The 25,605-nt window shown below is 38.9% G+C and overlaps 3 protein-coding genes across 6 annotated transcripts in view; 1 reads left to right on the top strand and 2 right to left on the bottom strand.

The window, feature by feature from the left end:
- dpf3 (D4, zinc and double PHD fingers, family 3) overlaps positions 1-6,917 on the bottom strand; it is a 47,606-nt gene extending 40,689 nt beyond the window's left edge. For all 4 annotated transcript variants that reach the window (XR_005130208.1, XM_037537893.1, XM_037537892.1 and 1 more), the window contains exon 1: positions 6,809-6,917. Coding sequence is in view for 3 of the 4 variants with exons in the window: in XM_037537893.1 (XP_037393790.1) it covers positions 6,809-6,840 (32 nt within the window). In the remaining variant the exon portion in view is untranslated. The remainder of the gene's footprint in view (positions 1-6,808) is intronic.
- Positions 6,918-7,609: 692 nt separating this feature from the next.
- Positions 7,610-16,934, top strand: wdr21 (WD repeat domain 21). The gene is made up of 13 exons (XM_037537890.1): positions 7,610-8,054; positions 8,786-8,883; positions 10,082-10,239; positions 10,393-10,475; positions 10,703-10,805; positions 12,542-12,685; positions 13,199-13,248; positions 13,356-13,435; positions 13,576-13,668; positions 13,754-13,851; positions 14,088-14,267; positions 14,404-14,518; positions 15,597-16,934. The coding sequence occupies exons 1-13, from the start codon at positions 7,954-7,956 to the stop codon at positions 15,827-15,829; spliced, it is 1,536 nt and encodes a 511-aa protein (XP_037393787.1). The 5' UTR covers positions 7,610-7,953; the 3' UTR covers positions 15,830-16,934.
- zfyve1 (zinc finger, FYVE domain containing 1) lies at positions 16,800-25,567 on the bottom strand. Its single transcript, XM_017692582.2, has 11 exons — positions 23,934-25,567; positions 22,648-23,152; positions 21,897-22,111; positions 21,280-21,386; positions 21,077-21,185; positions 20,887-20,984; positions 20,682-20,799; positions 19,862-20,032; positions 19,370-19,550; positions 18,999-19,115; positions 16,800-18,174 (listed from the first exon to the last, which is right to left on the bottom strand). The coding sequence occupies exons 1-11, from the start codon at positions 24,399-24,401 to the stop codon at positions 17,942-17,944; spliced, it is 2,322 nt and encodes a 773-aa protein (XP_017548071.1). The 5' UTR covers positions 24,402-25,567; the 3' UTR covers positions 16,800-17,941.
- Between the last annotated feature and the right edge of the window lie 38 nt (positions 25,568-25,605).

Below are 25,605 nucleotides of genomic sequence, written 5' to 3'. Positions count from 1 at the left end.
CGGATCAAATCCAATCAGTGACACTTTAACCGGCCTACACCAGATCAGCGTGTCTGAACAGACATGCTCCTTCAGCTTACTGCTCCTTTTAGGATATCATCTACATTGTATGGGGGAAACCCCAGTGCCTTACATAATGGAGGGAGCTGTGAGCAAGGGGCAAGGCTCAAAGCGTGTAGGTTCAGGAGCTTCTGGAAAGGGTTTTTTTCCCATATGCTTTGTCAAGAGGAGGAGGGAAGGGCCAAAGGTCGTGTTCCCCCCAGGCTCTGCCACGCTCCGCTTTTCAGCAGGCAGGGAACAGAATAGCAGGGGGGTTTAGACTGAGAAGATAGATGTTTTTTTGTATCATTTCATTTTGTCTCTCTCATTTTTAAGCCCAGGAGTGGATCTAGAAGCTGGAGTTATTACTGTAGAGCCTTGGGGAGAACAGTACAGTAAAAATGGATAAAAACCATGTAGGCATGTGCTGCACCCAGTCTTACTCTCACACACAGAAACCGAACATGTGCAGGCTCCATGTGCAGCGCAGGAAAAGGGCATAGCGGTATGTTCTCTTTTTTGGCACAAGCCCCAGTTATTCACACACACAAAGGATTTCAGGCTCCTCTGTGTTTTTAGTGCACCACTGATGTAAGGACCAAAATTCATCCAGACAGATGATTCCCCCATCAAGCTGCTCCCACGCAAGATGGGGGAGGGGTGCAGACTCCTGCAAACATGCCCCCCCCCCCCCAAACAGAACCACATTATAACTTAACCTCAATATTTTCCACCTCCCACAACCCCTTCAATCTAAGTAGAACACAGTGTACCCTACCTGACTCCATCCCCCTGTTATCCCTGTGGGCATTGCTGCCTTTTTAATGAAAACATTGTATCCAAAACAGCAACTTGATGGAGAGAAAATGTTTTAACCTAAATGCAACAAGATCTTAATGAGATTCAGACACATTACATTCATTACATTTCAATGTTATGAAAAAGATAAGAAATATCTGAATATTACAGTGATGATGTATATGCATTTGTACTACAATGGGAGGAGCTTATGATATGTGCACATCTGCACTCAATTTTTTCCTAAAGCCCTAATAAATTGTTGAGGTTGTGATTTTTGGGGATTCTTCTGTTAGTGCATAGCACATTGGGTTCTGAAAAAGATTATTTGAAATCTGAGCCAAACTAATCTATGTAGTATGTCTTCACTGTTGAAACTAAAACTAATGTAGAAACACCAGCTGATCTATACAATGTGCCAAAATTTTAATTTCCATTATAAATGAAAGCTTTGTCCTTCCCTTGTAAAGTTCCCATTTTGGAGACACAACTTGTTCCAATGGCAATAATACTTAATACGATATATACAGCTCTGTAGAAACAAGATATTTTTATGTAAGATATAAAAAAGAAGAAGAAGAAGAATCTTGACCTCAGAATGCAACATCACTTTAAAATATGAGCACTGTTACACCCTTACAAGTTAAGTGATATAGGATGGTTCAAATCTCAGTGCTCTGTTAAACTTAAAGGGTTCACACTTTAATTCCTCAATCTCACAATAGTCTTTATAGTTTATATATTAGTTTCATAGTAGTTACTGAATAATTCAAAAAGCTTTGCAGATAACTGCTCATCCAACGCAAATACTAGGCAGGGCTGGCTCTAGTCTTTTGGGGGCCTATATAGGATATTTTTTAATTAGAGGCTAATTAATAACCATGACTGACATAAGCTGCCTAAATGATACACTTATTGCATATTGTTGATGGCACAAGCACATTAATGACAGCCTGGGCACCTCAACCTGAATTAATCACAGCCTGAGTATCTGGATTAAGAAAGTTGTTAACTGCTATTGTTAAATGCATTTGTTAGGTTTTGTGAAGCTGAAACCCAGATCCCCTACTTTTTGTTGTCCAACTACAAGCCAAAACAAATGGAATAACATTAACACTGCAACAAAACATGCCTTTACATCTTTACGTTTTCTTCTCAAGCATGTTAGACAATATATTGGTGCACCAAAAACCCATAAGTTGTTAGGGTGGCAGCAAGGCCACAAACAGCTGCTTATGTCGCTCATTAGGTAGAGTTGGCACTCTTAATATGAAGTTTGTCTCCCCTTTGCTGCAGTAACAGCCTCTGCTCTTCTGGAAAGACGACTTTTAAATATCCCAATGCTTTTCTATGAAGACTATACAGACTGAGTGAATACAGTCAAAAGCCTGTGCCAGCAATGGGTGCACCTTAATATAGCTGAATTCACTAATTAGAAGGGGTGTCTGGACATATTTTAATAAGTCATATTATCTATCATATTATTAGTCTTAAGTCAAAGCAAAGAGCTCAGGAGCTGAAAACTACCACACATCTCCTGCAATGATGAGATTTACAAAAACCAAGAAAAACAAAGTCAGCAGTTCTGGGACAATTACATCTTTTTGCCCCCATGTGAACAGGTTCCTCTATAATGCAATAAGTGGAGATGGTGACACTGAACACAGAGCAGTGAGAAAAACAGGAACAAGGACAGATGGCAAAGCGTGTGATGACACGTGTGTGCTGTGGCCCCCGTCTACATCTCTGCAACCCCCCAATTAACTAAATATCAGTGGGCTTTTTTCACCAACCACTCTATTTCTTAGAAGAAATATCTTCTTAAAACCCACTTATGAAGTTTTTACAAAGATTCTGACATTGACCAGTGTTTCTTATTCAGGATTTGTTCTTAGGTAATAACAGAATCTACATGAGAGGTGAGAACAATTCTGTGATTTAAGAACATGTAATGAATCACACAGACTTTTTCTTAGAGCCTTTTTTTCAAGAACACATTTAAAATGATGTTGGTGAATGAGGCCCAATGTTTTTCAGTATTCAGTGTGTCTGCTCTTTACCTTTTTGTTACAGCTTCCACTCTTTTCAGGAAACTTGCTTTCAGATTTTCAAATTTGCAAGTATATTTTTCCACACCTCCAAAGTTCAGTCTTAGATTTTGGTCGCATTTTTCTGCAGATTTGCACTCAATTCACTAAATTGTTGTAAATACACTAAACTGTTCCAAAAATGTCCTTTTTTTCAGTAAGGGCTTCTTAACAGCTACACATTCTTTATAGTATTGAGTTGTCTTCTCACAGTGGAAGGATGGACAGGAACCTGTGGATTTTTTCAGATCTGAAGCAAGAGTGGAGCTTGATTTCCTCCTCTCTCTCAAAGATAAAAGCTTTAAGTGAGCTTGATCTGCTGGGGACAGTTTTGGTGGTATACCAGCTCTTGCATGGTTGTTAGTAGCATTGTTTTCTTCCCATTTTTTCTGTATCTTTTGATCATTTTTTTTAACTCCAGTTCTGTTTATTTTATTATTTATGAAAGTGGATTATTTTATATCTAACCTCACCAGAAATATCCTCAAAAAATTATTTACTTACTTAATTGTTGTTTTGACAGGAAATGAAATACATGAAGAGTCTTTGACTTTTGTACAGTATTGCATGTGTGTATAGGGTGTTTATGTGTATGGAGTGTGTGTGTTCCAGTTCTTTGAGCAGATGGGTCTCCCTCTCTCTTGCGGTGTGACACCTCTCTCAGGCGGCTCCTCAGAACAGATGGGCCCTGAAGGGTCCTGGGTGTGTGTGTATAATCTGCACCACCCTACAGCTTGCAGACAGCACCGCCCCCACAATACACCATCCACACACTCCCAGTTACAAATCCACATATGCCAAGTCTGATGCATCAGTTGTGACCTTTCTGGTTCACACTATGGATAAGCAGAATGGAAATTATGGCTGATAAATGCACACGACTGATTGTAAGTGATCTATTACTGTGAAGGTCAGGGCACTGCCATTCATATTTATGTCATATCTTTGTCTGCAACAACATGAGTATGGTTTGATATTTGCCAACAGCCTATATCAGATATTATTCTCATAGGATGTGATTTGATTTCTATCAGTAGTACACTGAAAAAGGTAATCCACTGATATTACATAATTAATTAATAATAGAGTACAGTACATCAGCACACCTTTGTGGTTTTAGGTTACTTAAATGACCATTCAAAAGTTTGTAGTCACTGTTTTCAATAATATAAAATCAAATTTACTAATATTAATTCCAACTTTAATATTTTTAATATTTTAATCTTCTATAGGTTTCAAACTGTTTATAGAAGCAGTTAAAGTTAAGACCTTTTCAATGAACTAAGCTGTAGATGAGTCCATGATAACTGAGAAAGCTCTACTGCATAGAAACTTAACTTATAATAAAATGAATACCCAAAAAGCCTCATATTTGAAAATCTGTGACCAAATCTTGCTGATCAAATAGCTGTTCATAGTACTTTCATAAAAGGTCATAACTTCTTGTTGTTCCCAAAATACATTAAATTGTGAATAAATGTTCCGGTGTCACTGTATTTATTACTGAATGGCAACTGATTCTAAACTTTTAAACAGGCTGTTTTTTTTTTTACTGTGCCTTGAACACCAATATATGTAAATTATCTCTCTTCTGATTGGCTCTCCTAAATTGTGTCTCAATAAAAGAGGAATCCAGGCTGAAACTCTCATAACTTCAACACAAATGGGCAGAGCTAATCAGTTTTAATTTGAGCAGGTGGATATATGTAAATGTGTTAGTTTTGGTGACAAAAATAGCGTTTTCAAATTTGGCTGCTTTTACAGTTTAGTTTTAATCCATGCACTGTGTGGACTGAGAAGTAAATGGTATGTTTTGAAACTTGAACAATATTTATACACTATATTAACACACACTCTTTTATTTCAAGAAGCAAGTTAAATCTACAGTTCATGATATGGGGAATTTAAGATTGAACGATTCTCAGCCGAAAACTGAAATTGCAGAAGTAATGAATCAGGTAATAAAAGTTGTCCAAGTTAAACTGTGTAAACTGTTAAAATATGTGACTGACCAGCACCACAATAAGGACTGTATGATATATGGATGGTTCGTATTTACTGTAATATTGGTCACAGTTCAGTGTTAGATTGGTTTGTAGAGTTTCTGCAGAAAAGCAGGATATGAAAGTATATGAAATATGAAAGTCATTCAGCCAAATCTCAAAAACTACACTGCATGCTGGGATTAGTGATCTGTGTGTGTTTTGATTAATCGGGACTAAATCACTGTTATCAAAATCTTTAACCTTATTATTTAGTTTACACCAATGCGTTTCAATAAACATTGTAAGTACATATACTAATATAATCACATATTTTATTTTAATGTGTAACCGCATCTGCAATAATTCACTTTACATTTTTTTTTATATTATTTAGCCATTACTCAGCAAGCTTTTTGAACACCATTTAAACCACAGACACATTGTTATTCATTTTAATTAAAGAGTATGCAGTTCAGTGATTAACTATAATTCATTACTACACTGGAGTTTATAACTCTGTAACTTTAGCATTGGGAGGTGTTCAGTGTGGAAACATGCTTAAGGGGAACTTCACCAATTTTTCCAAATTACTGCATAATTAAATGGTCGAGGCATCAAAAATAATCATTCAGCGTATGCTTCATTCTAGACAAACCAAGTCTGAATGGTTCACAGTTGTGGTGATAGGAACCGGACATCTGAAGAGTTTAAAGCTTCTGAAAGCTCCCTCACAGAAAGTCACATAGTTACATGGGATACTTAGTACGCTGCCCAATGTCTGATATATATACATATATATATATAACATACATACACACAACATATATAAAATCAAACTTGTGATGGTTCACTGGTAAATTTGGATACTAAATAGACTTTGGGACCCCTGGTTCCTATCACCACCACTGTAAAGAAATCGGAGTCAGTAAGTTTCTCTACAAGTAAACCATTTCACAATAAATCACTCTGAATGACTGTTTATATCTCAACCACGGTGTTATGCAGACGTTTTGACAATTCAGTGGAGTTCCCCTTTAAAGAATTTGCAATCTATTATGCTATGTGGAACAAATGCAGTTATTTCATTTCAGTAATATTGTGGAGCTTCAACCAGGACAATAAAAGCGTCTGGAAGTTTCCAGTCGCGTTTTAAACGTGTTCAGCCTGGCGCTGAGGCGAAAAACGAAGCGCTTCACAAAAGCCTAAGCGGAGCAAGATCCTATCAAACCTGAGCACACTGCTTAAACACGGCACTGAACAGGACCACGGCTAAATCACTGAAAGCAAAAATACAGCACTGCTACACGTAGCATGCACAACCTGCAGAATCAGTATCCAGGTAAGCTGAAGTCGGATTTAGGAGACTTACGAGGCTGGAGCTTCTTATTTGCCAGCTTCTTGTTTGAGTTTTTTCCGTTCCACCTTAAATGGTGCAGCAATTCCATTCTCGCACCTCAGCCGCCAGAATAGAACTGCCGCACCATTTAAGGTGGAACGGGAAAATTCGAACAAGAAGCTGGCAAATAAGAAGCTCCAGCCTCGTAAGTCAGACCGAGGACAAACAGATCCGAATATCATCACCCAAGCACAGAGCTACGGACCCTGCAAGCAACTCTACAAACACAAAGACTGGACTATCGCAGCACAAGTACACACACACACACACACACACACACACACACACACACACATATATATATATATATATATATATATATATATATATATATATATATATATATATATATATATATATATATGCAGGTTGCAGAGTCCCAAACCAAACACGCACACAGTCTCAGCATTCACCGCTCCTCCGACAGCTGCTTTGAGACACTCCACCACCCACAACACAGACATTATCAAAATTACAGCGTTCATTTTCCTTTTATTACTTACGCTTTTAGTGGATTCTGAATGACAGTCGCCATTTTGCCACACCGTAACCCAATATTCAAAATCTCAGACTTCTTTGGGACCCTTATGAAAAAAACAACCAATACGGACCTCAGCGTCCAGCAGTTTGTCCAATACAACACCAGGATTTAAAAGATGGGCGTGGCCTAAGATAGCTGTCAAATCCATAACACAAAACATATAGAAATATATACATATTCCCTTAAAATGACACATGAGAAGAAGACCAGTGCTTTCCGCAAATATATGGAGCTATGCAACATATTTTATTTTACTGTCTTAATGTCTGGTCATCACAATGATTTGATTTTTAAATGTATTTATTTGTGTTATTTGTTTATTTATTTATGTTCTTTACTCATTAATTGTATTTCACTTTGTTTCGTTTTAGATTATTCTGCTGCTGTTATTTTACCCATTTGGTACCCATCTCACTGAACAGAGATAAACAGGCGTATTTTGTTCACATGAAAATCGCTTCAACGTTTCACAGAATTGTAATAGTGATAAGATGATAAGACCAAAACCTGTGGGTATGTTTAATGTCTCCTAATTTTTGCGTGCTAAATGTGAACCGCCCCTCTTGCCTACAAAGCTTTTGATTTATTCCAAAATAACTTGTCTTTTCTCTCTGCCACACGGATCTATAACATAAACACCGTGAGTGTTGTTGTCCCGCTCGTTCCGTCTTTCGCGATGATTGACATCAGAAATGTCCAATCCCGTACCGGGATGATACATATTTCTGCTAAACCCACCAATGGGACGCGGAGGAGGCGGGGATTTCGCTAAGCCACACGAGGAAACAACGTTGTCCATGGCGAGACAGGGTGATTCCTGTGTGAGTGCGGAAGAAGAAGGCGTTCTGAGGCAAACAGAACATATAGAGAGTTAAAGAGTCAAAGGCAGAGTTTAGGTATATGAAATTTGTCGAACCAACAGCAAAAGCATGTGCAGATAACGTGGTTTGCCACGTGTACATTCGCGTTGTAACCTTTAGCTAGCTAGCTTAGCTACCGCTCAGACGTGCCTTAGCTACTCTCCCTCATGCACAGTTGGCTTGAAGTGGGTGGCTGTAGCTGTGTATTTTTTTTACTTCAGTGCCTCATTTTATGTGAACAAGAGAAATGAAGAGAAATTGGAGAGGGAGGGGCAAACGCTTCTTTCATCATCATCGGGCTGACTGGAGAAGGAGAGATCATTCCGCTGGCAGAAGTCCCGAGTATGGGTAAATCCAACTGACTACAACCGGACTGAATTAGCAGTCCTTGTTGTCCCTGAGCACGTGTTAACCTGTTTAATTCATTACTGTACAACATTACATGTCCCAAAGGTTGTGAAACGCTCACCCAGCGTTTCTTCTGAAATCAAGGTTATTAATAGGGAGTTTGTTCCTCCTTTACTGCGGTAACAGCTCCTGCTGTTGTGGGAAACCTCTACACTACCCGCTTAAAAGGATGGTTCTTTAGTAAAGACAGTGGCTTTGTTTAGAACCTTACATGCTATATAGAGCCAAGCATGGTAAGATGGTTCTTCAGATTGTTGGAGAATGTTGTATATGGTTCTTCATGGAATCTTCTTGAAAATGGTTCTATTTAGCACCTAAAGGGGTTCTTCTATATGTTCAGGTTTGCCACTTAACAATAGCAGAACCCTTTTTTTGAGAGCCATTTCACCGAGCAAGCTTCTAAAGTTATTGGTTGGAGCTCCATCACTCCAGAGAACTCCTCTAGCTGAAACTTTGCATAGCAGAGTGATCTCGGGCTCATGCAGCTGCTCCAGAGCATCTCATTCTATTGACAAAGCCAAAGATGTGTGAGAAGTTGAACACCTGTCTCAGCGATTGGTTATTTATTTTTTTCATTTTAGTCTACCAAAATATGATGCTGCTTTTTGCGGTGTGAGAAATGGAACATGTGGATTGCATCATTAACCTAATATCATTTTGTTGTTGAGCAGATGGGACCATGCAACAGCAGGGCCCTCTTCCAGAGCAGCAGAAAGCAACTCCGACCAAGACACAGCTTCCTCATCAAGAGCCACTACAGCTGCTCCAGGTCAGCTCTCATCATTGGGAACCACCAGTGGAACACTGGCAGTATTTTTCAACCTAATATGCATCTGCTTTATCTGTTATTCCTTACAGTGGACAATCTTTTCTACACATTTGCGTGTGCTTTGTGAAAAAAAAACCTGTTGATTTGAAACACACTCACAACAAAAGCCAATGGGCGGTTGCTGCTTAGCTGTGAGCCGTAAGGTTTTCTGGGTCCTGTCTTAGTTCAGTCTAACCCACTATTTCCTGTCTCATGAACATTGGATATCTTTTTTACCATGCTACATTGCCATAACAAAACGGCCAATCACATGAAAAATATCTCTTTACAGCATAAGAACTGATTTTTTTAATATATAAATATATATATATATATATATATATATATATATATATACACACACACATTTATTTATTTATATACACATATATATATATATATATATATATATATATATATATATATATATATACACACACACATTTATTTATATATATATGTGTGTATGTGTATGTATATGTGTATATATATGTTTGTGTGTGTGTGTATACACGTACAGGGATTAAGCTGCATTTGAGCATCTTAACGGTCATGAAATAAAATAACCACTATTGCATTTGTAAGGTTTTGCTGCAATTCAATCAAGAACCCTCACTTTGTGAAACATGTTGTGAGAGACCCCTGTTATATTCTAAATGCTTTCTAAATATTCAGTCATATAGTCGTATGCGAAAACCCAGTCAAATTCCATGTTTTGTTGATTGTCTTAATGAAAAGAAGTTAAATCCTTTACAGGGAACACATGTAAATATGTTTTTTTGTTACAAATTTTAGTGCACGATTTCTATTGGTTTGCTGAGTTTAGCATATTGGGGAGAAATAAAACATAAAATATAAAATGTGCCATAACTTTTGCACAGGCTTCATTTTATGTTTTTTGATTTCTTTTTCTCAGTATGTCACAAATAAACAGTAATTATCCATTCGGTTTGTAGAAGTGTGTTCTCTGTAGAGAATATTTGAACTTACTTTCTCTTACATCAACAAAAACATATCATTTGGCCAGGGGCACGCAAACCTTTGTATGTGGCTGTGTGTTACATATGGGACAGATAAAAAATTACGTTGAAAAATTCTGGTGCATTCCTTCAAAACATTCCGGTCATAAGATTGTTGTGCCAAACTATTTCTTTAATAGAATTGCCAGGCTTCTACTTCGATCCAGAGAAGAACCGCTACTTCCGGCTTTTGCCTGGACACAACAACTGCAATCCGTTAACAAGGGAAATGCTGGAGACGAAGGAGCAAGAAAAAAAGAGGGCAAAGCTGCTTGTGGAGGATGAGCACCCGAACAAGGTGAGGTTTTAGATACTGACGTGCATTTAAGCACTAGAGTCCATGCATAGTGTTCCATATGTTCAAAAGAAACAAGAGTAATGGAAAGTACCATTAGTTATGTGTAGATCATATGCTTCTTTACTAATTGAACCTTGTAACCCTAAAACACAGAAAGCTCCACGGACTGGACTTAACACTGCACTGCTATTGCAGAGGAGACATCTGGGTATGCTGCCCTCAAGCTCCTATTGTAGGTAAAGTATCAGAGGAAGCTTGTATACATCATGCATACTTTCTCCCTCCATATTAGCTGAAAAAGGTAAATCAGCGATAATTAGGATATGGATGCTGCTGTAACAAAATGTCATGACTCTGAATAACTAAGGTAAAAACATAGCTAAAATTCATTTTTTCAAACCGTGTAGGGCATCTGGCATTTTCAAATGGTGTATATTAAAGCATTGACTGTTCTTTTTATCAGGCTGGTCCATGAGGTGAAGGTCAGTGAGATGAAACGCCACAAACTGGAGGTGCAGAGCTCCGACTCCAACAGCCCGAACACAGACAATTTCCGCCTCATTGTGGTGAGCTGCTGTCTCTGCCTCAGTGGACAAACTAAGGCCTAACAGACCTCAATGAAAATGTGTTCATGTTGCAGGTCAGCCAGAACTGTCCTCTCTTCCGACAGATGAATGCAGAAGTTATGTCTGTGTTATCTGTGTCATCCCTTTCTTAAAGGAATCATTCATATTCCTTTATCAAGGAACTTTATCTCTTACTCTGTAGATTATGTTCTGTTACCAAAGATGATCATTTCATAAGTGTTCCCGTACATAAACAAGGAACCAGAAAACTCAAATCTCACTTGTAGTATAAAGTATCTAGGAGTTTTCACTCAGGAAACAGTACAGTCACATGTCTTTTAAAGAACTTAAATTAATTTTACTGGGCAAGTAAAAAACTGACTTGGGGTAGCAGTGCCACAATTCACTTGCCTGGTTGGGCAAAATGATGTTCAACCATTCCGTCCTTACTTCATATTACCTTTGTTTACCACAATGACTAAGTTAAAAATTTTGAAATGTATAAAAAACATTATAATTTCTGTGAGTGATGTACCTCAAAAACAAAGAAGAGGAGACCACACATAAAATTTCAAAAATGCATAGATTCATATTTAATAAGAAAAATGTTTTTCAGAATTACAGGAGCATAAAAAAGAAATGTAACACAGAGACAGAGAGAGTTGGGGGGCACCTACAAGTGTCTTCTTCATCTAACACAGATTTTGACAAGGCAATTAAACCCTTTTGCAAATGATATGTAAATAAGACAGGCTACATATATAATTGCTTATTTATAAGTACAGAGCAAAACTATTATTGTCATGCAGACATGGATGAGCTCAGGAACCTTTTTGGTGAAATTCAGGCAACAAAGTTAGTGTCCTTTGATCATCTTAATGCCATTAGCAAGAGTAGCTCTCAGTCAGGCCGAAGGTTCCCGAGTTGTCACCTTTCTCCAACAATGAAGGAGATTAGTTTCAATTCTGGTACCACAGGCTGCTGCCATGTCTGGTAGGATAGTTTGGTGCTGGGCATAAACCAGTCCTTTCAAATGTCAGTGTCCTTCTCGAAGAACATACCACAAGCCTCACAGAGACACAAAAGCAAAAGAACTGTAATGCTAGGTATAAGGAATATATACTTAAGTAAAATATTCTATATTAAAAAGCTGTAATAGTGAATACAAGAGAGAATCTATATATTTTCCCCCTTTATTCACTTTTAGATCCAGGCATACCCTTTCTGCAGAAAAAAGGTCTATTTCAATTGTGCGTCAAGTTAAATAGTAAAAATCAAGTTATTATTAAAAAGGACTACAAAAGTTTGTTGCAAATGTAAAGCACAAGTGTATAGATTTTTACATAGTTTCTGCTTTCTTATGATTATTCTTTTGCACCACAAGTAAGTAGTTGTAGTAATAATAGCTTTTGCTTTAAGAATAAATAAATAATCTGAAAGAGCTTTATGTATGTGGGCTTTTTTGTATTAAAATGTTTTTGAAAGCTAAATTGTTTTGGGAGAGAATAAAATCTGTTCAGGACAGTGAACTTTCAGTCTAGTTGCCAGACCGAGCAAGCTGGGGAGTTAACTCTGGCAATCTCTTGTCCCAAGATCTTTATTGTTAATGTGTTCAAGTTTGTATTTATATGTCTGTATTTACAGCTTCTATTATAAGATAGTTTTGAGTTAACTGGTTTTGTAAGTACACTCAAAACAAGCCTTTGCTACCTCATCTGCCTAATATTTCTCCCTAGGCTGATTCAGCTTGTGAGCAGGTGTTCACAGTGAATGATGTGTCACATGGAGGCTGCAAGTACGGTATCATGAACTTCCGTGGCTGCAGGAAGGGCTCTCTGTCAGTAGAGATGTGTGATAATTTGTACTTCACTAACCGCAAGGTAAGATCACGGATTTCACGATAATACCTTTATTATAATGATAATAAAGAACAGCATTCTTTATATAATACTTTTCTTTCTAAGCACTCAACATAGGAAGATGAGCAAAACAATAGAAAGATAAAACATAAGAGTTAAACTGAAATAATGGCACATTAGGTTGTGGCTAACAAATTGTCTTGTGACTCGGGCATTGTTGCACATGTACTTTTGTAATGCTGATTGCTAAAATAGACTGAAGATGGACTCATTCAAACATTAAGGCAGATTTTCAGACATTCCTGCAGTGAATAGAAACACTGCTCTACTGAAGCGAATTCTGAATTTAAACCTAAAGTCATCAACCAAACGATTTGTAATCCTAGGGATTTGGTGTAAGCCTACTTCAGCTGAACAAAGTGATCTGGATGCACTATAAACAGAATATGTATTAGACGCTCAACTGGAAAAGCAGCTGTTTTTCATGAGATTGTGAAATCATTTAATAAGACTATCTATTTTCATTTGTTTCAGATGACCTCTGTGTGCTGGGCATCTGTGACTCATTCAGACTCCCATGTTCTGTATCCTTTCGAGTGGTAATTATTCATTTCTCAACTGCTTTGTGTTGTGTTAATAGACAATGTAACCCATGAAAGGAATCTTTATTTTCCTGATGAGCCCCCTTCAGCTTGTGTTTGGTGGGTATATCTCAGACCCCAGGCTGTGTCAGTTTACTGCCTGCTTCTCTGTTCAGTAACTCCAATCCTGGTGAGACAACTCAGTTGCTTCCACTACGCTCCACACTTTACTACACTATACTACTTTTTGAACTACTGTATAAAATAAAGCAAGTCATTCGTTCATATATCAGATTTAACTCCAGCTGCATCCTCTTTTTCTGTAATTAGACCAGCCTGGTATGCTTTGCAGTTTTAAGATCTCCACAGCTTGGTCTTGTGCCTGGTGCCTAAATCCACAGGCTGATAAAACTTTCAGCACAGGTGAGTTTTTCTTTCTTTGTTGGTAATTGCGTGTTTTCACTTTTGTGTTGATGTAATGAGCAGAAATCTAATCCTGCATATTCAGGTCTTTCACGGCACGTCATTGTGACTGATGCAGTGACTGGACGAAGACAGACGTACAGCACTGGCAGTGATGTTTTGACCCAACAGTTTGCCCTGAGAGTGAGTAGGAACAGCCTCAAGGCTGCCATTTTGCGTCATGTAGCATCCAAAGCCATTCTTTTCTTATCAAGGCGCGCAAACTGACGCCAGCATTCTGCATCCATGTGTGTTAGCGCTAAGCAACTTCCAGCTCTAGCGATGCTTTGACAGTTTTTCAGACCAAGTACATATTTTTTAATACTTGCCGATACAGAGCCTAGTACCATAATGACTTACACAAATGCTGTTTGTGTAAGGCTCCAGTGCTGTTTAATGGCTGCCGTTCAGGGGAAATCTTCAGCATTGACCTGAGGCAGAGAGGCCGGGGACGGGACCACAGCTGGAAAACCTGCCGTTTCTATCAGGACTCCGCTGTCACCTCCGTCCGACTCCTCCAGGATGAAAACTACCTCCTTGCTGCTGACATGCTGGGAAAGGTCTGTCTCTAAGAAGCTCCTTTTGCCACTGATGCCTGACGTATAGCTAGTGGACTAAATAATGTTACTTAATGAAAAATATTAATTCATGTTAATTCATGTTAACATTGGTGTGTTTCTGGTTTTATCTCATCAGATTAAGCTGTGGGACGTTCGTGTTAAGCGATCAGTAAAGCAGTATGAAGGTCATCACAATGAGTATGCTTATTTGCCCCTTCACCTGAGTGAGCAAGAAGGACTGCTGCTAGCAGGTAAAAGGATTTTTCCCATCCTTTTTTGATGTTCTTTATTCCACTTACTAGGAAAACCCAAAGTATTGCTGCTGTTATTAATATACTGTCATTTGATGCATGTCTTCGTAAATGTTTCAAAACATTCCTGATTACAAGAGGTGGTCTTACTTGGAGCTCATTTTGATTTGATTAATGTCATTAAATCTCAAACTTTACAATTTTGTTTGATTTGCTTATTTTAATTCAAAATTATTTTAAACTATGGGGATTATTATTTAAAAATTGGTGAGGAACTAGTAACTATTCACACAGTAGCAGTAGTGTATAACCTCTTTGGAGGGAAAAGGCTCTTTTTGTATGCTTTTGTTTTGTCTTGGTTTGCTTTAGTTATAAAGTTAGGCTAATCGTTGTGTGTTTGTTTTTTGTTTGTTAGGTAAGTTACTTTCCTCTAAACCTAAGTTTAGTTTTGTTCTGTTCCTTGTTTTCCTCTTACCTCCTCTACTATTCAAATTCATCGCCTGCATAATAAATTTGACCTGTTTGAAAATATTTGAAGAACTTTAAGAACTAAAAATATTTGTTATTATTGCAGCATTGGTTGTTTGTTCAATTGGGGGAACCAGAAAGGCACAAATGTCTCTTTTTTTATTTTTTATATTTATGTTTATAAGAAATATGTTTTTTACTGACAGTTTGTGCCAGTCCGTGTCCAGGTTTAAACCCTATAGAAAATATTTGGTATCACTTAAAACACAAACTAGCTCAACAATGTTTTTCAACTATTTGAAGCCATGAAGATGCTGAGTGGGACTCTTCTTTCTGTAAAACATTGCACAAAAAGAACATTTAAAGAAATCAAAGGGAAAAGCCACCATATTAAATTACTTCATCTGTTTGATTTGTTGCTAAGACCATTAAAAGCTTAGTGTTGTGCCATTTTGCCCAGGTGTGTATAGTATGTTCATTTTTATTTTAGCAATTAATGTGTGACAATGTTTTGCAGTTAATACTGGGCCAAAATTATATGGAACTTTATGCTTTTACTGACTCATATTAGGATTTATTTTATAACTTTAATTTCCTCTTGTGTTTGCAGTGGGCCAGGATTGCTATACCCGTCTATGGAGCCTTAGAGATGGACATCTCATCAGGACCATTCCCTCTCCACACCCTGCAGGGAAAGACTCCATCCCTAATGTGGTGTTCTCCTCTCAGCTGGGAGGCCGCAGAGGACTGCCTGGCCTTCTAATGGCTGTCCAACGTGATCTTTATTACTACCCATATAACAATGACTACCAAGATTGGACAGGACCAAAAGGACAAGGTTAGCTGGTAACCACACACTCTGTAGTGCTTCAATGACTTACAGCAAAAGGTAGATTGTAGACTGTTGTATTAAACAACAAAAAGATTATGTTTATGATTATGTAATCCAGTTTAATCTTTCTCTGCTGTGTATGTAAATTCCTTCAGAGCATACATGAACCTGGTAAATTAACATGTACAATTATATAGAGACCAGTTACGAATCCTAACAGCTGTGTTCTTTTCTGTTTAGATTGAATCGTACTTGTTTGGGGCATATGGTCTTTAAAGGAAGAACAAAATGGATCGCTAGAATTTTTTTCATATTAATAATGCACACATGGAAGCTATTTGAATTTTGACCTCCATAAGTGCAATTTTAGACTGCAGGATGAAGTCTATGCTTTAGAGAAAAACTTATCTGAGAGAGACCCAGAGAGTTCATAAGAAATGAGAAATACAGTGGGAAAGTTTAAAAGGTTAAAAAAAAAAAAAAGCCATCCTTTCTGTATGGCTTTTGAAATGGAGCTACAGCACCACCTGCTGGATGTACAGATGTGGTCAGATGCACCATAATAATACCATATGCCAATATTTTTCCAAATCCTTGGGGTATTTCATAAAGCAGCAGTTCTCATCCAGCCAGATGTTAACCCAAAATTGAGGACTGTCTAATAGGAATGTCCCTCAGCTTTTATCCTGTTTGAAAGGCTTGATTTTGGGCTTAAGTTGTCTGGCTAAACTTATAAATTCTGCTTCGTGAAATACTCACTGGACTAACTGTACACATCATGTATTAGTGTACATATTAATTTTAAGTACATATTAATTTTAAAGTGTTTTTTTTTTTTTTTACTTAAAATTTAAGTGCTTTCTAATTTGAAACACATTTTAAAGAATCATGAAGGACTGAAGCAGGTGTATTGTGGTGTAAAATGACTAAAATGTACAACACAAGAATTCAACTTGAAAGACTCACCACTGCATTACATTAGAGAGGTACTCAAGTTTAATTTAATCAGCATAGGTGCATAAAACATGACAGTTACTGATATTTGTGTTACTTAAGTCTGTTTGTCACGTTCAGTCATCCTAATAATACACTTCAAATAAAACAAACTCTATTAGACAAGCTTTTTTTTTTTGTTTTTTTCTTTTGGCAGAGAACCCTTTATATGAATCTATGAACCCATACCAGGGGCTAGATGACAATAGCTACTGTACCAGTGATTGAAATATGAATATTAACATTGCAGTAAATGACTGTATGAATGTGTAATCAAGTGGATTGGCATCATAGTGTATAATCCACCTAGGCAATGCCACATCTTACACTTTTGTGCAGTTTCTCTATGGCTTAGTGTTATAATTCCATTATAAAATAAGAACTGGGTTATGGAGATCATCCTAAAATCAAGGAGATGGGCTCCTCAATAGGAGGCAATACACTGGGTTAAAATGAAATGGCCCTAGAGCACTACATTAAGGGTATGCTTCAGGGTTAGGGGATAAAAACAGTCACTCCTTGGGTAAGAACTCAAAAGCTAAATAACGCCTGAAAATGTCTTAAGCTCAAGAAGGGTAAACTAGCCTGCTGTGCAAGTTTTATGTAATGGCCATTCAGCTGCCTTTGCTTACAGTACAGGCCTTCCCTGGATTCATGCAGACCATAATTGTAATGGGATGCTGATCTGCTGGTCTTCAGGTCATAAGCACCAAATACGCATTTGGTGGACATGACCCAAAAACATATTCCAGCCAGATATGATTTAAAGATCATGAAATCAGCATGATGGCTGCACAGTGAACATGGGTAATAGAACATGATAAGCAATGGATTGTCAAAAATAATTTCAAGTTTTCCTCAATCGATTTTAGCTGCAAATTAAATATGAGTCTTAGCTTCTCTTTCGTTCTGAGCTGGACTTCAGTGGCGCTGGCGTCCATTGAAAGCTAGAGCAGTGCAGACGAGCGTGTGAAAGAACCAAATGTTGGGATGAAAAGGCAGCGCTGCTCCTCTTGCTTTACAGGACAGAAAGCTTTATAGCACGGTGCTTCGCTCCCAGTGTGGGCTGAACCAATGCAACTTGTGTGCGAGGGTGGGTGTCAGAGTGAATGTTGAAATTTCCAGTCCTGCTAAAGGTCTCCAGGTTTCTGGTTACATGCAATGCACACCCGCACAGGATGGTCCCAGCCCCGTGAGGGTACAGCACGACGGTCAGGGGAGCAGACATCACACACACCCTGTCCACAAGCCCGGCAGTGATGAATGGAGAGGCGGGCACTGAACTCACGTTGGCACTGGTTGCAGCAATGAATGTCCTGGTCTGGTACCCAGTAGGCTGGGCGAGCAGCGTCTTTAACCAAACCTGGAGATGGAGCGAATAAACATGATGACTTAATAGAATAGCTGACTTTTAATAGAATGCTCTGAAGTCACTTGGGAAATGACATATGGAAAATAAAATCATGAGACCTATTTTTAATTTATCACTATCATTTTTTTTCTGAATTTTTACTCTGACATCATTCCAAATTACACTTACTGTTTGTCAAACTAACACATCCTAACCCTAACACACAAGTAAGAACATCAATATAATATCGGTAGAAATACAGCAAATACATGTAATCATTTTGTCGTGTGATCTTCTGAGTCATGCTTACTATGACTAGAGGAAATTTAAAAAAAAAAAAAAAAAAAAAACAGTTTCTCTGTAAACTGGTCAAGCACCCGTCTATGTTTTACATTGTAAAAGAAGGCAAAATTCTCTTTGGCTTGAATGGTCACATGATTTCTCGTAATTCGTGACATTAACAGTAAACACAAACAGTAGCAACAACGGAGGAGCTTCATGTTCTTATTTCCATTTTTCTCTGCATTTCGCTGTTGTCAAAAGAAAGCCTTGTTTCTCCAAAATAACAGGAGAAGGAAAAAATCTACTTTTAATGCAAGTCAAAGGAACCAGACTTTTTACAACTCATTTGGGCCATTTCTTTTGGTCCATTCTTCATAAAATATACACACAATGAAAAGAGGCATTTTCCAATATTGGCAAAAAACTGAGAAATGGAGATCTCTATGCGAGAGTCATAAACAGCAATTCAGGGCAGCTAGTATATATATATGTATGTATGTATGTATGTATGTATGTATGTGGGTTGGAATATAAGTGAAGGGTGTAATACAAACCTAGAGGGATGTCTATGGCAGTGACCACAGCTCCTAAAGTGTTCTGTACTGCTTCTCCTACTTTTCTGGCTATCAATGTCCCACTCTGCTCCTCTGCTAATGCAGCATCCAACAGCTCTGAAAGACCAAATATGCTCATACAGAAGCAGCCAAACTTGCACTGCATTTAGCGGTCATAAATACTTGTGTGGAAAACACAAGTTGAAACATGATTCTAATAAAGAAGAGCACAGATAAAGCATAACCTTTTACAAACACCCAGTGAGGTCTATAAACCCTCATAGGCAGTTTGCTTAAAAATCTACTAAACGCTGAAAACATTCAATAATTTCTTCAAACCTTGCCCAAAGCATGTTTAGTACACAGCTAACCTTCTGGTATGCCCCTGTTTTGAAAGCAGGCATCACAGACCCTTACAGGTGCCAGCCCCCAGCCTCTCTCAGGTACAGGCCTGGACTTGGAGGAGCAGCTATCACAGAAGCCCTCTCCACAGGCCCGGCAATGGTGCTTTGTATCATTATCCTTGAAGTCCTCACCACATTTGTAGCAGTTCTGAAACATTTGCCAAAAGACATACATTCTATAGAGTACGCTACAATGCTACCCTTATACCATGTTCTGCAACTCACTTTAAGGTAGTGTCTAGTTGTTATAACCATGAAGAAAGAAATGTATGGAATGCATGACCTGACCCTACACCTTGACCTATATTTAAACAATCATGCACTGCATGTAACCTGTTATTACACATACCACTAACCATAACCCTAGTCATTCCCTAGCATACAGCATCATCCTGTGTAGTTTTATCCTCTACTTTTCCTTTTTTTAAATAGAAAGAGAAGAAAAGCTACAACACTTACAAATATGAGAGAGTTGGGTTTCCAGTAAACAGGGGCAATCTGGTCTGTCAGCCAGGAAGTGACGGCCTTGGCAGGTTTCACACTCAGCTCTGACACAGACTGAGCCATATAGTTCACTCCGTCCAGCAGCCTTTGGGCAGCATTGTTGTTGTCCTTCAAGAATCCATCAGACTTTAAAAAAAAAAAAATGGGGGGGCAGTGACAGATTGTTTTAGCAGAAGCAAGAAAAAGAGCTGGACAGAACAGTGGCTGGACACTCACAGTCACTCTCTCACATTGGTAGCTATCCTGTGATAGGTTTGACCTAGATAGATCAGGGGCAGTAGCAACAACTATTCCTGCAGACATTATATTCATTTTTTTTTCTATGAACTTTGCCTTATTATTCAGTAACTACTACAACTGTAATGATAATTACTTCATAATTCATAGATTCTCACTGTTATAAGCATGCATCAACTTTCCATTACAAGAAAATGTTCTGTTAATTTTAGTCATGTTAAATTCCATATTTTCTATTTTTTTATTTCTATTTTTACATTATTTATCTTATTTATGGTTAATGTTAATTGCTTTGGCTGAAATAAAACAGAATTGGTCCTGGGCCAATATCCAGGAGTTAAACTGAACATATTTTGCTTTCAACTAAGCTAACAGTTTGTACGTATATAAACATACCTGATACCATTGCCTGTAGTTCCAATGTGCAAATGATAATTTACCAGCAAATAATATATCAGCAGTGATATTTGCACCCCCAATGCACCATAATACTTTATATACACAAACACTTGTTATTAATTCATTAATTTTTACTCACCCCTGGCCAAACGTGCTGGATCTCAGTACGAACCACTGTGTCCACAGGGTCCTGATTCCCATACCAGTACTGCCTGCTTCTGTAGATCACTGAGCAGTTTGGGCATTCAATCACATAACTGCAAAAAGAAATACAATTTCACCATTCAGATAGGGGTCAATAAACTGGCTAAATTCTCCAATGCATAACCAATAGCAGGACGTACCCCGACCAGGCATATATAGCCAGGCCAAACCAGGGTGAATCAGAGGACGCTGTTGTCTTGGGAACCACAATTACCTCTTTACCGCTCTCATAACATGCCTACAAGGCCAAAAAAGCAGACATCATCAAAGGACACTAAACATCTAATCATAGAGTTTATACTGTATTACAGCCTGAAAGGCGCAACAGACCTTGCATGTATAAATGCGGTTGTCATAGTGAGGGGAATAGCGGCAGCGCTGCTTGGCTTCATGGCTCACTCCCTCCCGCAGGTGGTTCATGCTGTTCTTGCAGCCTGAGCTGAAACCCACATATTCAGCAGGCTTTAGCTTAAACATACTAAACTCCACAGTAGTACTGCTGTCTACCTTAGAAGACTGATATGCAAGCTCACCCGCAGCTGAGACAGATGCTGGAGCAAGTGAAGTACTCATCAGGGAAGAAGGAGTTGCTGGTCAGATGCTCATCAGGAATCTCTCCACTGAACCGTTCACTCAAGGCCTAAAATCACATACGTATGACCACTCAAAACATTCATAAAAACATTTTTTGAGTATAACAGTTTGTTGTGATATGTAAACCAGATTAAAACATGGTGTTCACTTCAGCGATTCCATAGAGTTAGTACGCAAAAAAAGATAATTATATATTGATAATGACTGTGTTATCACAATCAAGAACATACTTATATGTGACCGCGTATTCAGCCTGTAGCAGTTTAGCCTGCCCGTTCACAGTGATGAATAAGGAGTGTTGTTACAGGAGACTTTGGCATTACAGTTTTTTTAAATGAGGCAAAAAACAGGGCAGAACAGAGTCATGTAAATAAATGTATACATATTATATATACATCGTACAAGTACAGTATTCGAGAGATAAAGAGAAAATGGAAAATAATCATGTAAAATTAACAAATTAACTTTGGTACACAAGTTTCACATGGATTTCAGGAAATCCTTCAGAAAATCTTAAATATTTTTTAGACATAGGCAAGTGTAGAAGTATGCTCACTTGCAGAGCCTTGTAGATGACACTAGCAGATCGTGGAGACCGTGTGGTGGTGTTGTCCAGCTGCAACTCCACGCTGCGTAGCAGGCCACTGAAGTCAGTGGGAGGGTTATATGTGCGTGTACCTCGATACTGGATAGAGCTGAAGGCCTCTGGGAAGAGCCCAAGCTTTCTGAAGCGCTCCTGGAGAAGACGCTCTGCAGACTCAGATGGCTTATCTGAAAAGCGTTGAAAAGCAAGAATTAGTGTTGGGCAGTCCTGATAAAATTCCATGTCGCAATAATTTCTAAATATATCACAGTAATAGATTATATTTAAGGTTGTATTAATAAAGTTAATGATCTATATATTCAACAAACCTGACATTGTTTTGATTGGACTGTTTTGTCCTGTTTTCCTGTCTTAAAAATCCACCAGAGGGAACCCTAATACAATGTATTCATACACTACAGCAACAAGAATACTGCTACTTTATGCAACAGACGCTATCGTTGATATAATATTTATCTTTTGATAAACTGCCAAAACTAATAATGAATACTACTTTGTGACAACGTTACTTGAATACCCGTATTGACCAATATATCAGCCAGTGTCAACAAGAATGAAGCTTCAAAACAAAATAAAAATTCAGTATAACAACTAGCTATTTATATATAACTAAATAATATTTTACCACTTTGTTACTGATCACATCAAACTAACGATTTTGTCCATTTGAAGAACAGTAGCAGCAGAGCTCCAGCTCACTGACCTGAGCCTAGTAACTTGGTGTGGACGGTCTCATGGAAGATAATAACAGCTGGGCCCAGAGTGGAAAGCGGCACGTCCAGACCACAGCGGGCAGTGGTGGCTTTCAGCTCTTTCGTGAAATGCTTTAAATAAGCATCCGAGGCGTCGCCCAGGAACTTGAACAAATCGTCGTGAAGACGATCGGCATGTGTGCGGTAAATGACCAGGTCAGACACAGCCAGCACCTTCAGCAGGAGACGGGTACGCTGACCCTGGTTTGTTCCTGCTCCCAGGAGCCCTTCTGTGTCCACCACCACCACCTTATGGACCGGGTCCAGTGCCACCCACACTCCAACAGTGCATGACTCCTGGGTGGGTGACGTCTTGAACACCTCACGGCCCTTGAAGAAGGTGTGATTGAGCGTGTGCGATTTTCCTTCCCCAGTATTACCAAAGATGGACACCACCTTCAGCAGCTCGTCTGGTGCACAGCCTAGTTTGCTCACAAATTCCTCTGCAGCCTTCACCTGTTCGTAATTGAAGTGTTGATTAAAAAATTAATAGTAGTAAATGCAAAATGCATCTTTAGGCATTTCTTTTTTTTTTAATCTCTGCACTGAAACAAATCTTATTGTGATATTGTGTTATAGAAATTGTGGGCCAACGTCAATAATCAATAGTTTTAGCATACAATTTGACAATGCTGTGTAAATATTAATATAAATAATAGAAACTGGGACAACATCTACTTGGACATTTCACATAGTTAAAACATGTTTTCTTAACAGCTGCAGCACTGTTTCCCAATACAGGTCCAGAAGGATCGCTGCACTTAATCTTTATAGAACTATAGGAGAGACTAATCCCCCATGCTCTAGATATGGTCTATCAGCCAAGACATGCTTGGTATCAGAAGTTTGCTTTTTACGTTTTGCTCTAAAGCTACAGTGCTAATGTAATGTGCTTATCAAAAGAAGTAAACTTCAGACATCCAACATGTCTTGGTCGATGGAACACATTTGTCATATGGGGAAAATCTGCTGATTCAAGTAAAGTACCAAAACATGCATCTCATGAAATACTCTAGGATCAGGACTGGTAAACACTGACTGAGCTATAGGGAAAGAAAAAGACACCAAAAGGATCATCCCAAGATTAGACCTACAGACCCCTCCTCAGTATCTTTTTGTGATCCCTTACTGTAACACACCTGACCCAGCCCATAAGGGATAGCACAAAACAGTGCACAGCATGGGGTCCAAAAGGACCAACTCTGGGAACCTGTCTCAATGCAACTCATTCCCATACCTGCATCTCCTCCTTCTCATCCACCAAGAGAAAGCTGGAGACCTTGTCCAGCTGAGCCTTCACACCTTCTAACTCCACGTCCGCACAGTTCATGTTTGCCTCCGGAGGTTTGCAGGGTGGGTAAGGAGAAAGAGGGTGCTTTCTTTTGTTCACACCGCTGTGCGTGCGCTTCTGGCAGTCCAGGCAAAGGTTTATTTTGCAGCCTTGACACCTGACCACGGCCCTGAGGCGAGAACCATTGGCCGGACATCCACCGTCCCCTTTGCACGAGTCGCAGAAGGGCACATGGCCCGGAGAGATTCGCACCCTGTCGTGGTTTCGCATGCGCTCCTGCCGGTGCAGCTCCAGCTCGCAGCGTGCGCACTGCAGGCTGCCGCACTCGTCGCACTCGTAGGCGGCTTCGTCCGAGCCACCGCACGCGTAGCTCTCCTGGCAGACCAAAGCTCCAGTCACACCCTGTCCGCTCATCACAACCGAGGTAGCTTACTGACTTTCAAGCAACTGGCTTAGACCTCCAAACGCACCTGATAACTGTTCATTCGAATCATTGAGCGATGGTATTGCTTGGGTAAGAAACGAGGCTTATATTATTCCATCCAAATGTTTGTCAGCTTTAAAACCAGTAAAACCAGTCAGCACCACAAACAAATAACACCACCATACACGTGCCACTTAGGTCACTGCTGTAAAGGCTAGTTAGCACTAACTAACTAAATTATTGCACTGGCTAAAAACGTGAAGTTTCTGCTTTAAATCCCAGTTCAGACAACCTACAGCTACCACCGATACTAACTTGTGAACTTCTGACACTGGTCGATCAAAGTAGATATAATTCACTTAGCTAACTTACAATAAATTACAATGTAACGCACATCTCCAACTGTCATGTCAAATGTCAGATTAAGTGAATGCTCACCAAGTGATTATATATATATATATATATTTTTTAAATCTAGCCACTTATAATCTAGAAATAGATCAGCTAGCACCCACACTGGCCTCGGTACTGTACACTTAGCTGCCTAGCATTCTGTCCCAACAGAAAAAAAACTTCTCAAACCACCGTTCTTGGTCACCAATCGCTTAAATAAGCAATATCATAGATATAAATGCGTTACCAGATTGTACATACTCCCAAATCAAATCGCTGTTCACCGCCAGCTCGGAGCACCGGACGTGTTGAGCTTTTGTTTTGTTCAGCAAGCTAGCAGCATTAGCATTTCGTTCGTTGACGCTGCGAAAAAAAGGGATACTGCCCTCTAGCTAACATACAATGACAACAAATATTAGATTTGGTTTAATATATGTACACTTATATACAGCAGGTTTATGTCAACTAAATTTCAAATAATCTCTGCTGTACGTTTACCCCAAAAATAACAGCGGCGGAGTCTGCGGTCAGCAGCCTTCCTGACTTAGCAAAACAGCAAAACAAATCTTCTTTTTCGAGCCAGACAGCGTTAATGCTTTCCACCAAGCAAGCGGCAGGAGGACAGGAAACTGACTACTTCTGGACAAATTCAGACAAAGATGCCAGTTACTGGACAGCTCAGGGTTGGGTTGTTTTTTTAAAGCAGCAGGTTAAAATAATTCCGCTGGCCGGTTGATTTCGCAGTGTTGTTGCCAAGTCACATCAGCTGATCGACTTTGTTTTCAGCGTGAAGGTCGGAGG

The sequence above is a fragment of the Pygocentrus nattereri genome, chromosome 4 (genome assembly GCF_015220715.1).
Source record: "Pygocentrus nattereri isolate fPygNat1 chromosome 4, fPygNat1.pri, whole genome shotgun sequence".
Classification (NCBI taxonomy): Eukaryota; Metazoa; Chordata; class Actinopteri; order Characiformes; family Serrasalmidae; genus Pygocentrus; species Pygocentrus nattereri.
This window is presented reverse-complemented; position numbering and strand designations above follow the sequence as displayed.

Bases quoted from the DNA above. Each gene is read 5' to 3' on its own strand.
- wdr21 (XM_037537890.1), top strand. From the start codon at position 7,954: ATGAAGAGAAATTGGAGAGGGAGGGGCAAACGCTTCTTTCATCATCAT. The intron at 10,476-10,702 runs GTAAAGTATCAG...TCTTTTTATCAG, and splicing joins CCCTCAAGCTCCTATTGTAG to GCTGGTCCATGAGGTGAAGG. The intron at 13,249-13,355 runs GTATCCTTTCGA...AGCCCCCTTCAG, and splicing joins CATTCAGACTCCCATGTTCT to CTTGTGTTTGGTGGGTATAT.
- zfyve1 (XM_017692582.2), bottom strand. From the start codon at position 24,401: ATGAGCGGACAGGGTGTGACTGGAGCTTTGGTCTGCCAGGAGAGCTAC. The intron at 20,985-21,076 runs GTCTGTTGCGCC...TTGGCCTTGTAG, and splicing joins ACCGCATTTATACATGCAAG to GCATGTTATGAGAGCGGTAA. The intron at 20,033-20,681 runs GTGAGTAAAAAT...TTTTTTTTAAAG, and splicing joins TCCAGCACGTTTGGCCAGGG to TCTGATGGATTCTTGAAGGA.